At 37.0% G+C, this 17893-nt stretch overlaps 3 protein-coding genes and 1 pseudogene across 3 annotated transcripts; 2 read left to right on the top strand and 2 right to left on the bottom strand.

Moving 5' to 3' along the window:
• Nucleotides 1-684: 684 nt before the first annotated feature.
• On the bottom strand, nucleotides 685-1505 carry LOC105134794 (MYB-like transcription factor ETC1). The gene is made up of 3 exons (XM_011039339.1): nucleotides 1397-1505; nucleotides 1211-1301; nucleotides 685-1107 (listed from the first exon to the last, which is right to left on the bottom strand). Exons 1-3 carry the CDS (start codon nucleotides 1443-1445, stop codon nucleotides 1014-1016), a joined length of 234 nt encoding a protein of 77 aa, XP_011037641.1. The 5' UTR covers nucleotides 1446-1505; the 3' UTR covers nucleotides 685-1013.
• A 2270-nt stretch (nucleotides 1506-3775) lies between these two features.
• Nucleotides 3776-7869, top strand: LOC105134891 (uncharacterized; annotated as a pseudogene).
• A 6143-nt stretch (nucleotides 7870-14012) lies between these two features.
• On the top strand, nucleotides 14013-15524 carry ATPC1 (ATPase, F1 complex, gamma subunit protein). Its single transcript, XM_011039337.1, has one exon. It carries the CDS (start codon nucleotides 14127-14129, stop codon nucleotides 15252-15254), a length of 1128 nt encoding a protein of 375 aa, XP_011037639.1. The 5' UTR covers nucleotides 14013-14126; the 3' UTR covers nucleotides 15255-15524.
• A 1125-nt stretch (nucleotides 15525-16649) lies between these two features.
• Nucleotides 16650-17889, bottom strand: LOC105134890 (G-type lectin S-receptor-like serine/threonine-protein kinase SD2-5). The gene has a single exon (XM_011039468.1). It carries the CDS (start codon nucleotides 17887-17889, stop codon nucleotides 16918-16920), a length of 972 nt encoding a protein of 323 aa, XP_011037770.1. The 3' UTR covers nucleotides 16650-16917.
• Nucleotides 17890-17893: the final 4 nt, after the last annotated feature.

Raw genomic sequence — 17893 nt, 5'->3', positions numbered from 1 at the left:
CCGCTCTTCTCCTCTTCCTCCTCTATGAATGTTATTTAACTTTATTTTTTATGTTTAATAAAATTTATTTGCATAATTAGTTTCTTTACTATTAATTTATATTATTTATTCTAAATAATTTTTTTTTAAATAATCATCGATGAATTTACAGACAAAATGTATTTGTGGACATTTAACAGAGAGTTGAAAAATATTTATTGAAAATGCCATAATCATTGACAGTTTCACCTGCAGATACAGTCCATCGGCATTTTACCAAGAGTTGCAACATATTTATTGGATATACCATTATCACTGACGAAAAAAATCCGTCGGTATATTTCTAGCAGAAATTGTTTTTTTAATGTGCAATTTCCATCTATAAAACCATTAGTAATTTTTTTTTTTGTTTCCGATAGACTTAGTGATGAAATATAGTATTATCAACAAAATTAATGTTGACAGACAGTTTCTGTCTGTGATTTAGTAGGTAAAAAAATTACCAACGGAGTCTGAATCTTATATCGATGGATTCTGTCTGTCGGTAAAATTATTAAATCTTGTAGTGGATTATGTTTAAAATTATATTTTGATTTATTTTATTTGAGTCTTTGATGGTGTTAAAAATAAATTTTAAAGTTAAGTTAATACTTAATTTGAGAAGATAAAATTTAATATTTCAACCCAATTAAAATTTTAAGGATCGAGTTTTAATTATTTTTTAAGAAAAAAAAATTCTTGCAGCAGCATAACAGGAATCAAACTAGTGCAATCTTGTAACTTCTTTACAATAATTACACGTGAATATTTCTTGTTTTCAGCAACTCTGAAATCATGCACATATTACCCCCGAGCTAGCTTTTCCCTAACTCCAATTGAGGAATTGGGAACTGAATTCCTGCCTCATGTCTAAGAAAGTCGTATAAACTGTAGCTGTTGTACAGTACTATTAAATTGTTGGATTTATCCATAGAAAGCAGAAACTCAATTCTCTACCAGGGCCATGCATGTACCATCATCATGTCCAACAAAAGTCATCTTTCCTTTGATGATCTATACTTTGAAGTCCAATACTTCTCAATCTCCTCTGCTGTTCTTCCTGGTATTCTCCCAGCAATTAGTGACCACCTATAGATGCAGAGGACAATCCAAAGAACATGAGAAATCCTCACACTAAAAGATCAGCAATTCAGTAGACATGCAATGGAAAAGATATATAAACTAAGTTAACCTCTTCCCAACCAAGCCAAACATTCTAGCAATGAGATTCTCTTCATCTTCAGAGAAATCCTGCAGGTTGGAGTCTTGATTACTCTTTGCAGCTGAAACAAACAATCCGTATCAGAAAACAAGACCATACTACAGAAGCTAATTGACCCTAAGAAAAGGTAAGGAAGAGAAAGAAGAGAAAAGCGACCCTTGGTATCTTGATTTGTGTTATCTGAGGTGTGACCCGAGCCTGCCATTTCCTAACAAGAAGTCTTTGCAATTCATGAAGATGTAGGAGAAGAGCATGAAAGATGCACTGAATTTATAGTCACCAAGCATCATTTGGTTGTTGAAAAAAGACTGGTAGCTTTCAAACTTGGATGATTTGTTGTGATATATCGTTGTTTGTTGGCTTGGCTCTTTGTGGTGTGTCTCAAAATGAATAAACATGAAGCATCCTAGAGATTTAACCTTTTGTTTTTATTGATGAAGCTTGCCAACCCGGTCATTTTCAATGTATCTACATCACGCTCTGTAAATGATTCAGCTTGACGGTGTCTGTGGTATTTTTTGACTGCTTCTTTTGAATCCTAGTGTCTTACACATATTTCAGCTTGACCTGGCGTTCATCCCTATCCATGTTACATTATTTTAAGACTCCCATGATGAGCCATGATGTTTTGGGAGATGAAAATCTTTTTCTTAATTGTACATGGTAGATTCTCAAATTGACCAAAATCTCATTACCTCTCATGTAGAACATGATGATTAGCTAGTATTATTGATGGTAGAAAATGTTCCAGTTCTCAAAAGATTGAATTATTTGAAGCTACTGTTTGTGAAATAGACTAGCAATAGCATAAAGAAGATTGGATAATATTATTATTGTTGTTTCAATTTTATATGGTATGAAATTGAGATATTCAAGCTCAATGAAGATCTGGCAGCTCAATCCACAAGATAACATCAAAAGAGAGGCTCTAACTGAGGGAGAGTTGGTGAAAATATCCCACATGTATTAATTTTGATATCAGATCTAAACTCAACTTTCAATTCAATAATCTTGATGTATTTTTCTCTTTTGTTTTCTGCGAAAAATATTCTTCTTTGTTTCTATGAATAAACAGAAAAAATAAACTCGAAAATATACAGAGATGAAAATGTTTTTTTTTTTTTACTGAACATGTCCTCAACTTGTCAAAATCATTCTCCAAAAACCATTGCCTCTCTCTCTTCTTTTGACTCATCCTTTGGCGTGATGATGTTTTTCCTTGTTATTATCGAGATAACCCCCTCGTCTCATTGGCTTCTCTATCAATTCTCCAATTCTCATTTATCGTGAGCTTTCCACAAGAGTAAGATTCTTATCACTAAATGCCGTGGCTCCACCAAAAAAGCAATGAGCAACGCATCAACAAAAGGATAAGCAAAGGAAAAGGGCTCATCTTCTGGTGAAAACACCATAAAGGCAAGTTCTTTCTAATTAGTTTGTATCCCACCCTTTTTAAATTGCTTTTCATTTTTAAAACTATTAAATTTATATTTTTATTAGGAGTTTTTAGCCTCAATGAGATGATGAGTTTTATCACTGTATGATGGATTTTTTTTTTTATAATAAAACAAGCAACTAGAAACAGATTCATCACGAGGAAGAGCCAAGGAAAAGGACTTTTCCTACAAATAACAATACTACGAAAGCAACGTCGATCCTAGTCAGGAAATGTCTTTCCTAGCTGCCTTTTTATAGATCTCAGACTTACTCTTAGAAAAAGATACAATTGTGTAAATATATACATAACATTTAAGTCACAAACAATAATTAAAAATTGATAAATCCCAGGTCCTGACGGGCTGAATCCAAAATTTTACCAGGAATTCTGGGCACTAATAGGCTCCGAGATTTGTAATGTTTGCAGGAATTGGATGGATATCTCGGCCTGCCATCATTTATAGGAACGAATAGAAGGGCCGTGTTTGCATATGTTCGAGACAGAATGTGGAAGAGGATCCATGGATGGAGAAATCTTGTGCTGTCTAAAGCAGGAAAAACTGTGATGATCACATCTAGTTATCAAGCAATTCCAACCTATACGATGGGTGTTTTCTTTCTGCCAATGACATTATGTGAAGAGTTGCAGAGGATGATGGATAGCTTCTGGCGGGGGCATGGCCAGCAGAATAGGCAAGGAGTTATTTTGCAGAGGTGGGACGCAGATCGAAGGATAATGGTGGTATGGGTTTTCACAATATGCGCTGTTTTAATGTGGCACTTCTTGGCAAGCTAGGATGAAAGTTATTAGCCGGACCAAATTGTCTAGTGAACACGATTCTCAAAGCTAAATACTTCCCCGCGAGGGGACTTCTTGAAATTGTCAGGAGATGAACACGATGGCGTATTCGTATAGGGACTAAAGTCAATGTATGGCCTGATGCATGGTTGAGCTTGGACAACTGCAGGTACATTCAAACACCAATAATTCTAGGGCAGGAGACACTGATGTTTAGTGATTTATTGGGACATGATGGATCTGTTTGAGATGAAAGTAAAATATTCACGATTTTCCCGCACAGTGATGTATTAGCAATTATGAGCATCCCAATATCCTCTAGAAGGGTTAATGATGAGCTGATCTGGCACTATAGAAAGAATGGAATTTATGATGTCAAGTCGGGCTATCACGTGGCTGTTGAGGTGGCGTGTCCTAATCTTGGTGAAGCTTCAATGGGAGAATGGAGAAAGTCGTGGAACGTGAAAGTTCCCCAGAAAATAAAGCATTTTTTGTGGCAGGCCTGCCAGAACTGTCTCCCAACAAGGGCATATTTACAGTAGAAGAGGGTTGATGTCATTGATGTCTGCGTATTCTGTGAAGCTGTGGGTGAATCGAAGGAACATGTTTTTGTGCATTGTCCATTTGCTGAGTGCCGTTGGCGCAGGAGTTACGAATTGATGTTCATATGACATCAGACTGTGAGCTCCAAGACTGGTTCTTCAACCTGTTCTATCTGCTGGATGAGGATTTGATTTCAAAAGTAGCAGCTGCTCTTGGGGCTATATGGAATCAGAGGAATATGAAGGTTTGGAATAATGTGTTAATGCCTGCTCATCGAGTAGTCAAGGGGGCTATTGAGTTTTTGAATACTTGGAGATCATCGACACAGAACATGTTTCAGGGATTAATCTACTAAACGCCACCGTTTCCACCTGTATTTTTCATAAATAAAATCAGATTATTATTTAGTGCCCGGTAGCTTAAAACAAATTATACGTTGGTACATTATATTTAAAACATTATAATTTAGTCTTCTTGCTCTTTGCCAACAGTCTGCTAACCGAAAATAATTGTTCCCGGATGAGGATGAGAACGTGGAAGAGGACGAGGAGGAAGATATGGATCTTAACCTTTTTTTTAAAGGGAATGCCTTCGCCGGAGGTTGCTATTTGTAAGAGGGCTGAAGTTGAAGGTTTGGAGGAGGGTGTGAAGGAGGCGAGGAGTGATTGCAAAAGGATGATGTTGGAGATTTGAGTCATGGTGAGGAGGTTGCTGTGGCAAGTGGGGTTGAGGAGGAAAGTGAAAGGGATTTGGGGAGTAGTGGTGATAGGAGGGTTAAGAAGAGGAAATCAGGTTCTGGGTCGAACGTGGAAGATGTGAACGAGCAAGGAAAGGAGAGTGGGGTGAGAAAGGTTGCGTTGGATGTGGATGATGACGAGGATGCTATTTGTAAGAGGGCTAGGTACTCGCTTGCTAGTTTTAAGCTGGATGAGTTAGAGACATTTCTTCATGAGAGTGATGATGAGGATGATCTTCAGAATGTTTATGACGAGGTAGAATGTAGGAAGTTTCTCTTGCGGCTGTTTTGCTTGGTAAAGATGGTGATGGTCAGTCAAATCAAGAGAGTGAAAATGTTGATGATGAAGATGAGGATAATGATGTGGATTTTGAGATTGAACTTGAAGAGTTGCTTGACAGTGATGTTGATGATGGTGCAAGGGATGAGGGTCAGGGATTGAAGTATGAGAGAGGTGGAAGACGGCCAGTGACCAGGCAGAAAAAGCATCAACAGGCTTCTGCTCAATATAAGAAGAAGCTTTTAAAACAGTCAAAAAGGCCCTCTTTTACCAGTTTTTCCTAATGGATTCCCTCCTTTTCCTGCTGTCAATGAGAACTTCGGCACCTAAGACTGCTCCTAGCTATGTGTCTTCTGCAGAAGGGGGTGGTTTAATGAATGGGTTTACGCCACAGCAAATAGGTCAGCTACATTGTTTGATACATGAACATCTTCATCTACTTGTTTAAGTATTCTCTCTTTGCATTCTTCATTCTTCCCGGCAACACCTTGCTTCTCTGGTTCAGGGATTGATTTTTGAGATGCTTCACAAACGTGATGATGTAATAGCCTCTATTAAGATGTTTTTGATTAATTATGACCTAATATGTGTTGTTTGCTCCTCATTGCAGCTATGTACATACTATTTTTGCTGCTTTCTTGTTTGTACATTCAGCATAATGTTTTCTGGGGTTCTTGTAGTAATCATTTCCATGTGCTTAACCTGCTATGCTAGTTGGTCATCGGTTTCGTAGCCTGTACATTTCTCTTGGTGATAGAGAATTGTGTTGCTACTCTCTTGGTCTGTCTTTTATTTTCTGATGTTTGAAGTCAATATCACATGTAGAGCTGTCTTATTTAGTATTATTGTGACACTTGAACAACATATGCTGCTTTTTTTGCAGATTTTTGTTATGCAGAAAAATCGTTGTTCATCCAAGGCGCCGGAAAATCCTATAAAGGTACATCTTAAATCCAGGTCCATGAATGGTAGTTCTCAGCTGTATCTCTGCTTGTTGAAAAACCTTAACCCAATTGAATTTGAAACACAACAAGGGATATAGACTAGATCACAACAAAAATTAAGTGGGTGTGTTACGTGTTTACATTTTAAAGTGAATTGAATTGAAGAACGAATCAAAATCTACTGCATAGGCTGGTCTGGTTCTTCATTCAGTTTGATGCTCACTTTTGGAATATTTCCTCGTTACTTCTAGTTAGTGAAAATTTAATATTTTTACTTTGTGCAGGCAGTTCAGAGAATGAAAACCTCCTTGTTGACTGCAGAAGAGACAGAACGCATTCAGGAGGTATTATCATCCTGGATATTTCTTATGTTTTTTCCAGATGACCAATATTTGGATTGTGACTATCTGATTTTTAATGTAGTCTCATGCACTCCAGGGACTCAGGGTTTACAAACTTGATTTGTTGTCATTATGAAAATTTGTTGTCCCACACAGGGATCCATTCTTGTTATCTCGGCAATTGCGGGTTGCCCTTGGAACTCAGAAGTCATATAAGCAAGATGCTGCTAAAAAGGAGAAAAGAAGGATATCTGAAGTAAAGAAACGGTCTCAAACTGCAGATTTAGCAAATTGGAAACCAGCATCTGAAAAGGAGGTGTGCTATTATCCTGGATCAACATCTTACCTTGTCACTCAATATCCATATGATTTAGCTACTTTTTTTAATGAGTTTTGGTTGACCGAACCATAATTTGGTTGTACAATTGCTCTGTGAGAATCTCAGAGGCACTCAGCGGTGTGTCTATATTCCCTGTGCAAATGTGTGCTATAAAACACTGACATCGTTGCTACGCGGTTTCATAAAATTAAAGATCTTAGCTGGGCATGGTTCATAAGTTCATAATTTAGCTGAGCTTGGGCTCATTGATTTACAGTGTAATGTGTTACCTAATGTCATTAAGTTCTTTGGCTGAGTACAGGACAATCAGGCAGACAGAACTGGTGGGGGGAATAGCAGTGGAGATGATTGTGTTGATAACTCAAACAAAGCTTATGTACATCAGGCATTTTTTTCAGATTGGAGACCAGGTGCATTGAGTGTCATGTCCAGTGATCCACTGTCAACAGAGGATACAAACACCAGAGAGCATCCAAACGATTGTAGGCCTGGAGAGACTCAACTCTGGAGTGATAACATGAATGGGTTTCCTTATGGATCCAGCTCTAACCAGTATTCTCTTACTCATGTTAAGCCCTGCCCTCCTAATACCATTCTACCAAACTATCAAATTTCTATTATGTCATTGAGTGCCTCCAAGTCCCAAATCCATTTGCAGCCATACCGGAGTTGTAAAACTGATAGTGTGCGCATAGTGAGATTGGCACCAGATTTAACCCCTGTGAATCTTCTACAGTCTTTTCGTATAATTTCTCAGCCAGCTTTCAAAAACAACCAATGCGGATCATGTATCTAAGTGTCTGCGTCAGGAAGTCGGACTGGTGATGCTGGAAAAGAAAATATAGCTTCTCAGCTTCCACATGCTGGAAATTTGAGAACCTCCAGTTCAGTAGACACAAGAAGGGATAAGAGCAATCAAGCAGCAAACAATGTCATGGATTCACACCCAGAAGAATCTGCATTAGTTCACAATGCATTGCTGAAGAAAGAGGCACTGATTCCAGCCTTCAAATGCATCCTTTACTGTTCCAGGCCTCAGAAAGTGGCCGCCTGTCATATTTACCTTTGAGCTGCAATATTGGTGCACCTTGTTCTTTTAGGTTCTTTTCAGGGCATCAACCCCAGTTGAATCTGTCTCTTTCATTATCACCACCAAGCAAACCGTGTTGTTGATAGTTTTAATAAATATTTGACCAGGATTTTACTTCAGCATCATGCTGTATTGACTTCCACCCACTTCTGCAAATAACTGACGAGGAAAATAGCAACTTGGTGATGGCACACTCAAATCCAAACCAATTTGTTTGTTTGAGAGGAACTTACTCAATTACAAAGTGAGAGGTGAATTTACTCAATTACAAAGTCATTTCATTTTGATGCGGTCCAGAATAAATCATTTGTCAATCATGGCCAGTTGTTGATCCTAAAGAGTCTAGCTCAAATGAGCTATGACCTCGACTTGGAGATCCATCTAAGTTCTAATTCTCCGAGGGGGACACAAGAGGATGGTACAGATACTAAACCTGTGTCAAAAATCATTTCATTCTGAAAATTTAAATTTTTAAATAAAATTTTAAAATGTAATTTATATTATTTTTTAATATATCTCTTCAAATAAAAAAATTTTAAACTTAAAATTTACATTGATCCATATTATCTTATATTTAATTTTTATTAAATAAATAGAAATAATAAGATTCAAACGTGTGACTGCTTGATTATTAATATTTTGATATTATATTAAAAAATCAATTTAATTCAAAATTTTAAGTTTTTAAGTAAAATTTCAAGATATAATTTATATTATTTTCTATAACACTAAATCTAAAAAGAAAAATAAAATTTGTAAATAGCCCACGTGATCAACACAATGACATTACACCACAGTTCATAGCAAGTTTGTTTCATACGCTGATGCATCACCTATCCCAAGCAATATTGTTAGTATATGCGACATGAATGGTAGTGGTGATCAATGTCATCTGGAAATTGTGATGGAGCAAGAAAAGTTGAGTAACTCTAATGAAAACATGGAAGAAAATATAGGGTTTGAGTTTGAGTGTGAGGAGATGGTAGATTTTGATGGAGAATGTCGTATGTATATTGTGTCGCGCGAATACTTTTACTATTAAATCTTAATTTTCTATCAATCTGACAAATGTGTAAGGAGATAAAAACATTCTTATTTTTTATGATTGGAAAAAATAGAATAAGAGCCGTTACCTAATATTTTAATCACTAGAAACCTTAACTAGTCTTAAAGATTAGGTATGAGAACTAGTTGTGTAAAGAAAAAATATTGACACCTTAAATACACCCTACCTAAGATAAGTTGTATTATTTTATTGTCTGTTAAAATTTAAAATCTTGTTATGTTTTCTAGTTGTTGATCAGTTTATGATTTAAGAAAAATGTTCTTAGATAAAGAAATTCTTATCTTATTATATAAAACCTAACAGTTCTAAGATCAACATATAATTTAATATCTGGAATATATCTTACGCATAAGGTTGTAATCCTAGATATTAAAAGAAAACAAAATATTTTTTTTTTTGAATTTTTGAAATATTAGCTAGTTCTCATGACTTTAATTAATTGGTTATTAAAATCAAAATACATGCTAATTTTTTCTATGAAGATACAATATGATATTTTTATTATATATATATATATATATTAGAGAGATTTGGCCATATACATAAAAACAAAATATTTTATTTTTTATTTTTTATGTTTTGATGAAAATCAGGTATTTCAATATCAGATTTTTATCTTTACAATATAAAAATACAAACCAATATTAATCAAAATACAATAAAATATTTGCAGAAAATTAAATATTTTTTTTAAAATAATTTTTGAATTTTTTTGGGCCGGGTCAAACCCGGCCCGTATGGCTGGCTGGGCCTAGCCGGGTTTTTTCCCTTTGGGCCGGGTCAAACCCGGCCCGTATGGCTGGCTGGACCTAGCCGGTTTTTATCCGTAGGTGCGTGAATTGTTCCCTGCTCCTTCTCGATCTGCCTCTCTGTTTTTTCTTTTCTTTTCTTCTGCCCTGTTCCCTGGTGCAGCTGGAGGCGAAGCTGTTGCTTGGGGATGAAGACGATGGTGAAGCTGATAGGTCGAAGCTACTCTCTTCTTCAGTTCTTCTTCTATTCTTCCTTCTCTTAGTATTTTGCTTTCTGTGTATTTTTAAATCTTTTTACCTCCCTCTTTTTTCCTTATGCTCTCTCCATCTCTCCTCTCGGGTTCTCCCTCTTTTTTTCCCTTCTCCTTTTTTTCTCCCTCGTCTCTATCGTCTCCCCCTCTCTGTTTCTGTTATCCCCCCTCCCTTGTCTCGTTCCCTCTTCTGGCTTTTATAGCCAGAGGATGCATGCGTTATGGCATGCATATGGTAACGGCCGGCGTGAGAGATGCTCCCCTGGAACAGCTCCACTGTCTCTGTAAAAAACCGCTTCCCCTGTCTTTTTATTTCCAGCCGTTTCTTTCTTTTGAAGAAGACCATGAACAATGCGCGCAAGTCTTAATGCAACGGCGCCGTTTTCAATTTCAAAATGATATTTCTTTTTTTTTTTTTTTTTGATTTACGTGAGGTGTCCGGGTCAACTTACGCGCACCACGACTAATCTCCATGGCCCACTGAACATCCTGCAAGCCCAATGAACAAATAAGGCACCGCAGGGGTGACAAGCGTGCATAGTAAGGTTCGAACCCAGGTGCGGAGGAAGGGGACAAGCCCCTTCCACAGCTAGACCAGAACCTCACTTGCCAAAATAATATTTCTGATTTGTTCCTTAATGTTTTTTTGACAATTTTGTAAGCAAGTCGCTGAAAATATTTTACTTGGATCTTTTGATTTTAATACTTTTCAGTTTGATTTTTAATTTTTAATTATTTTAATTAAGTTTTTAATTAGTTATTAAACTTCAATAATTATATAATTAAATTTTTTATTTGACTAAATCAACTTTTTAAAATTATAATTAAACCCTAAAATTTTTAATTTCTTTCAATAAAAACATAAATTAACTTAAAGATCAATTTTTTTATCATCCAAATCTTTATAAATTCAATTATCCTTTAGATAAAATTTAATTAAATCTATAAATATCTAATTTTAGATTTTTTTTATTAACTTGAATTTTTTTTGTCAATATAACTCTTATAAGTCAAAAATATACTGTTAAATTTTAATTTTTTATATTTTTAAATTTTCTCAATTGATTTTTATCTTTTTCGGTATCTCAACATACTTTTCTCGTTTGTATTAACTTTTAGATTTTTTTTAATATTTTTTGATATATTTTTTTATTTTATTTTGTGAAAACCTGGTGCAGGCTGTGAACCTATCGCTGAGGTGCAAGAAGGTGTGTTTGCTTTTTCCTTTTTTCATTTCTTTTTTATTTATTATTGTGCTGCTTTTGAGGTGGGAGAAGCTTGGTTTTCTGCTGAGTGCTTATACTTTTGTTCCTGATTGCAGACCTTGTTGTATAGTATTGTATCACCGCATGAATACTTTTTAGAGCCTTTAATTAATGCTGTATTTAATGAGGGGAACTCATAATCCACTATCCATATGAGATGACCTTGATCCCACCAATTGTGCCCACTGATCCAATGAACACTGGGCTTCAGGGAACTCATTTGGCAAGTCTCCCTTCACTGGCATTGATTTATCCTAACTTCAAATGTTTTACCATTTGAGTTGGCTCTGTAAACTTTTTTCATAATTCAAGTCTTTCTAGGTTCCCTTGTTTCACCAAACCAAGATATGACCACACCCCCAAGCTCATTGACTGTAGTTGGAGTTGCCTCTTTTCTACTTTTTTCTTCTCTTCTTACTGTCTAGCATCCTGTTAGGTATTTTATTCCCCCAAGTAACCACTGATACGCTTTTTCAGAAAATTAGGAATGCTTGCTTTACTGAAGCTCAATATAACCAATGACATTATATGAATGTAACTCTGGTCTAATTTTGCTTATTCTTGCTCTCTAATTTTACTTTGAGCTAGTACATCATTTTGCCGCCCCTCCCAATATTTCCGTACAGTTCCTGTACTTTTTTTTGGTTAAATCTAATGCAGTGGGGGCATTACTATGTTTCCTTGTTGACTGATGTTGCCGTTTGGGGTTTTGTCCAGCCTCGGTTGTACTAAATTTTGTCTAACATCCCTTTTTTATTTACTTGTTAATAGGATTCCCAAAGTCTTGCAACGCAAGAAGTTATTAGTGCTGAAAATTATGGTAATCGATGTTGTGAGTTGAGTAGCCCTGTTCATTCTCATGGCAAACCTTCTATCCTCTGAAAGGGCAGTCCTTTATTAAAGTCGAGCCTGACAAGCTTAGGAAAGGAGACTACAAGTAGCTCGTGGTTAAGTTTAGATTCACATGCGCCTGTTGACTCTCCAAAAATGAAGGCCGTGCATGGAAAGGGCGAAATTAATGAATGCCAAGCTGCCAAAAAATTATCTTCATGTTGTCCCAATCGATTGTGCAAGAAGACTACACTGGGCACAAAAGGTAAAACACAGAAGCTTGTTTGTGACATGGCACAGCAACTTTGTCTGGGTCCTCTTGCTTTTTCAACACTGAGGAAACCCAGGAAGTGTACTTGCCTACAAATACAAATTTGGGCACTCGAAACGGCTGCTGAAAATGGTGGAACAAATACAAATTCAGGCACCGGAACAGCCACCGCAAATGACAGATGCGATCATGATAAGTTAGGTTGATTGCTGCTTTTTCAATAATTCGAGCAGTTATTTGATGAACCTGAGTTATCTATTTGTGTTCCTTGGAACTTGCTGAAATTGACAATTGAGAATCTCTTGTCGAAGCTGGACTACAATAAGTGCAGAGAAATTTGATTGACATCTACTTTCTGCCTTGCCAATCTCTTACCTCGGGAGCCATGACATTTAACAGATGCTAAAAAAGTTAGGAAGATTTTTCTTCTTGACCCTTTCCATTTATTATGTATATATTTTCTGGTATATACCATGAGTAAATGTTTTGTTTGTAAATCTCCACATCCCAATTCTGGTGGAGACAACATCGTGAAGTTTTGTGAAAGGGTAGCGTTAAAGGTAATAATGTTTTAGCAAAACTGTTCTATTAATTCAGTAGCAGCTTGTCCAATGTACTGTGTAACTGTGATGTATAGAGTTGCCTATTCCCTTGCCTTCATCTCTTGTAAAGGAGCAAGTTTGCTTAAAGAGGCTGTTAATGATATTTGAGGACTTGGTCCTTCCTGATGCACCTTTTCTAGCTCAATGGAATTTTGGTTTTCTTTAGAATCTTCAAATTGTTTTTTTTTTCTTCCATTGAAGTCTTATTATTCATAGGAGATAAAAGATCGATTTTTATGGAAAAGAACATATATTTTTCTTGCGAGAGAGAGAATATCTTGTTAAATATTGTGTTGTAGTTTGATGTTTGTTCATTTGTTGAATTGGAATGGTGTTGATATCATTTTAGTATGCTTCTGAGCATTCCTTTATCAAAGTTTGTTAATAAGAATGCATCTAAGTAGATTATAAATCTTTTATGGCTAGTTGATTTGAAAATTCTCTTTCGATTCTGTGTTGCAGTTACAAGATTGTTTGATGAATTGAGTGTTCAGCTTTCTATGTTCTTAATTTAATCAAAAGAAGGTGCTTCTTGAAACGTAGATTTCGTTTGGGTAAGGGCATGTTTTTGAATTATACCAACTTTTTCTTGTGTAGTTTCTTGTATTGCTTCAGAGGGTATTTTGGTTCATGAGACATGCATATGTAGCTTGTTGTGAAGGCCTTAACTGGAGTAATAAGCATGATGGCTCGCCTTAGAATGCAGAGGCTTGGTAATTGGTTCAAGCTCGTTGTTCTCTCTTTTTGTTTGATCAGAATGGTCGAGTTTAGATTAAATGATGAAGGGACAGAGCCCTAAAAGGCTAAAACTACAGCACCAAGCCATGGAGGTGGATCACTTGGTGGGTTAAAGTTGATATTTCTTGCTTCAAGAGAATCCTAGTCGCATAGCCGCATATACCCTTCAGTAATGTGTGGCATCTGTCAAGTGACTGCTGTCCACTGCTACCCGAGTCTCCAACTGAGATCACGCGGCCACATCAGGTTATTAGTCATTTAATTAATAACAAAAAATGAATTAAATACCACCATAATCATCATTAACCTCGTATTAGACTTAAAAATATCATGGAAAATGATTTAATTACAAACAAAATCTATGTCTATTAATTTATTGATGTCTCAAGCAATCTCCCAACGGTCAAAATCCTTATCCCAAACCTCATCCACTCTCTTCCTTTCCCTCCACTCATTTCTCCTCTCTTTTCCTCCATACCATGAACAAGAAAAAGATAAGCCAATCACACAAAACAGCTCCTCACCATAGCCTAAAATTCCTCTTTCACTTCTCTTCTCCTCTCGTGGTTACCTAGCCAGAGCCCCAACAAGTTCATCACCACAATGTCTTGCTCAAATCTGACAATGTTGGTGTCCTCAAAACCTTCTCTTTCTGACACCACTTCACTTTCCTTTCGCTCTTCTCTCAGCCCTTTTCAGCTTCCAAGCTCACCTGCTGCAAACAACCCTTCAAGATCCTCTTCTGTGACCCCAATTCACTGTGGTCTTCGTGAGCTTAGGACTCGTATTGAATCAGTGAAGAACACGCAGAAGATCACTGAGGCTATGAAGCTTGTTGCTGCTGCTAAAGTGAGGAGAGCACAAGAAGCTGTTGTTAATGGTAGGCCTTTCTCTGAAACTCTTGTTGAAGTTCTTTATAACATCAATGAACAGCTTCAGACTGATGATGTTGATGCCCCATTAACAAAAGTTAGGCCTGTTAAGAAAGTCGCTCTAGTTGTTGTTACTGGTGATAGAGGACTTTGTGGGGGTTTTAATAATTATTTAATCAAGAAAGCAGAAGCAAGAATTGCAGACTTGAAGCAGCTTGGAATTGACTATACTATTATTAGTGTTGGAAAGAAGGGCAACTCTTATTTTCTTCGTAGGCCTTATATTCCAGTTGATAGGTTTCTTGACAAAGGTGGTCTCCCTACAGCTAAAGAAGCTCAAGCAATAGCAGATGATGTCTTTTCACTGTTTGTAAGTGAGGAGGTTGATAAAGTGGAACTTTTGTACACAAAATTTGTGTCACTTGTTAAGTCTGAACCTGTTATACATACCTTGCTTCCATTATCACCAAAGGGAGAGATTTGTGATGTGAATGGGGTGTGCGTTGATGCAGCCGAGGATGAGTTCTTCAGGTTGACAACAAGAGAAGGGAAATTGACTGTAGAGAGAGGTGTTAGTAGGACGGCAACAACAGATTTCTCACCAATTTTACAGTTTGAGCAGGACCCAGTTCAGATTCTTGATGCCTTGTTGCCTTTATATTTGAACAGCCAGATTTTGAAGGCATTGCAAGAATCACTAGCTAGTGAGCTTGCCGCTAGGATGAGTGCTATGAGCAATGCTACTGATAATGCATCAGAATTGAAGAAGTCCCTTTCCATGGTTTACAATAGGCAGCGTCAGGCCAAGATCACTGGAGAAATATTGGAGATTGTTGCTGGTGCCGATGCTTTAACCTAATCATGTTAGCCCCCTCCACAATTCTGCATCTTTGTAGGTAAAATTCAAGGATGATTGCTTACTCATTCAAATATGCCTGTTTTAAGACAGTTATGAGATGCAATGCTTTTTCCCCCTCCCTTTGTAATTCTCAAATCGCCTATAAAAATTCTGTGCACAATGAGATATGCAATGTATCTTGCAACAGGAGCATTCTGCTTGTTGATCTTTGTGCTTCAGCTTCTTTTCCTCTGATATCTGTACTACTTGTCCTTTTAAGAGGTTTCATTACAGGGATGTCCTATGTGTGTTCCACTATATGTATAGAATGTTACTGCAGATCTTCGTCCTCGTTGTAATTTGATTTAATCACAAGGGTTCTCGCTTCTTTAATTCCCATTTTCCTCAGGTTTCATAACTCTAAATGACTGTAAGATCCATTGAGCTCAAACAAGGCTGCTAAATTTTTGAGTTCAAGCTGTAAATTCCAAAAAGCTGCTGTTGGTCATCTGTTCTTACTTGGATGCCTCTTAGTTTGCCAATGAATTACTGCGAGCCTTGTGATTGGTTTAATGGAAGAGTTACTTGTGCAAATCATTTATTTTAAATGATTTCAGGAATTCAGTACTCAGAATGCAATTGAGAGGCAAGTTTTTGAGTCCTCGCCATTAAATCTGGCATCCCGAAGAACAAATAATTTTCAGCTCTTCTGATAATTTCAGATTATTAATGACTTGCACACATTTTACAAGTTCTAAGAACTCCCCAGAACGTTTTTTCAATGGAATTATTTTACATCCAAAACCTTCTTTCAAACAGCAGATTCCATTATCAATTAATGCTTTTGTCCTTCCACCTCCATGTCTCAGACTGACAATAACTGGCATGCAGAACTCTTCGTAACCTACGAAGCTAAAGTCATATACATCTGTTGCAAGCGTTTTCATATTCTGATTTGACCTCTTAGGCTCCCTTCAACCCCATATCATTTTGATCATGTAGTTGTCGTAGCATTCGACAAGTGGTGATTAGCTAAAGAATCTATTCTATCCAAAGCAATTGTAAGGTGGTCACCACATTTCTGATCATTTGTGGTGATCCAACCTTTGCCTTAGCCTTGATGAGTTTACAGTACACTTAAGCCATGTGGGCGCAACAAGATGTCGTTTTATGTTTTTATATTTTTCCTGAAAATGATGTTTCTGCAATTCAACAAGTCATCTGCATTGCGGTGATACGCCCTCTGCCTCAAGAAGAGTTTCGCTCTCGAGAACACTGTTGAAAGAAAGAAGTCCAATAATCAGAACAATCACGATAACGTATTGCCACATAAATTCCACAATTTTCTGAGTTGAAGAGCCTTTCTTAAAGAGGCAGGAACGTCCAAGCGAATGAATCACTTGGAGTTCTTATCAATGATCGAACCTGTTGTGTTACTTGATAACATCACTGAACCCGACAGCCCATAGAAGAATTGTTATGTTACCTTACCACAGCTCATTGATGATTGGTTTACAAATTCAAACAACTCCTCAAATCTTAATTTATGAATGTTACTACAAAAATCAGCCACTCAAAACAACATATGCATTGGTTAAAATGACATGATTGAGACCAGAGTAGTTTAAGTGATGACAAGTTTGATAATTTTTTTCGCTAGCAAAAATGGAAGATCTTTACAACATCATCTAGGATTAGAAAGAACTGATGCTGGTGGCGGTGCTGAAAGAATATAGTCATCAGCAACAGGAGGTGGTGCCAGTGCATGTGAAAACTTATACACCAGGTTTGAATCTACCTCCATGACACCCTCCAACACCTTTACAACTGTTGACATGAGAGGCCTTTTTTCTGGATCATCCTGCAAACACCAAGCAGCAATCTTTATCATCCTGATTATTTCATCTCTATCACTCTGCATATATTCGTCTAAAAATTCCAAAATGTATTCAGCTTTGTTCTGCAACATTCTAAGCAAATGGAAGGCAGACTCTGGTTGCGAGTGATCAACGCTTCTGCGTGCACAAACTACTTCCAGTAGTACAATTCCAAAGCTGTATATGTCAACTTTTACTGTAATGTGACCTAATGCTTGATGCCATTCTGGAGCAAGATATCCAGGGGTTCCTCTCATTGAGAGTTGAACTTGGCTCATCTCCCTATCAATCAGCTTAGATAGCCCGAAGTCGGAGATTTTGGCATTGAAATTTGGATCCAAGAGTATGTTCTGCGGCTTTATATCCAGGTGCATGATGGTCTGCCGGCATTCTTCATGAAGATACGCCAGCCCTTTTGCTATGTCAAGTATAATCTTCTTTCGTGTCTGCCAATCTAGGGAAGATCCTTGTATTTTCTTAAAAATCCAATTGTCCAATGAGCTGTTACTCATGTACTCATATACTAAAAGCCTATACGATTTCTCTGCACAAAATCCTATCAACCTTACCAAGTTAAAATGGTGCAGACTTCCAATCGTCTCAACTTCTGCTAAAAACGCCCTCTTTCCTTGGCCTAATTTATCCAAACGCTTCACAGCAATTCCTGTTCCATCTGCAAGTACTCCTTCGAATACAGACCCGAAGCCTCCTCTTCCTAGTGTTTCCTTGAAATCATTGGTTGCAACGCGTAGATCTTCATACGAAAACCTGACAGGCATTCCT

Source organism: Populus euphratica, unplaced genomic scaffold (genome assembly GCF_000495115.2).
Source record: "Populus euphratica unplaced genomic scaffold, PopEup_1.0 scaffold120.1, whole genome shotgun sequence".
Taxonomy (NCBI): Eukaryota; Viridiplantae; Streptophyta; class Magnoliopsida; order Malpighiales; family Salicaceae; genus Populus; species Populus euphratica.
The sequence above is the reverse complement of the archived record's forward strand: the minus strand, read 5'-3'. Positions and strand labels throughout refer to the sequence as shown.

Bases quoted from the DNA above. Each gene is read 5' to 3' on its own strand.
- LOC105134794 (XM_011039339.1), bottom strand. From the start codon at position 1,445: ATGGCAGGCTCGGGTCACACCTCAGATAACACAAATCAAGATACCAAG. The intron at 1,302-1,396 runs GTCGCTTTTCTC...TGTTTGTTTCAG, and splicing joins CACAAATCAAGATACCAAGG to CTGCAAAGAGTAATCAAGAC. The intron at 1,108-1,210 runs GTTAACTTAGTT...CTGCATCTATAG, and splicing joins TTTGGCTTGGTTGGGAAGAG to GTGGTCACTAATTGCTGGGA.
- ATPC1 (XM_011039337.1), top strand. From the start codon at position 14,127: ATGTCTTGCTCAAATCTGACAATGTTGGTGTCCTCAAAACCTTCTCTT.
- LOC105134890 (XM_011039468.1), bottom strand. From the start codon at position 17,889: ATGCCTGTCAGGTTTTCGTATGAAGATCTACGCGTTGCAACCAATGAT.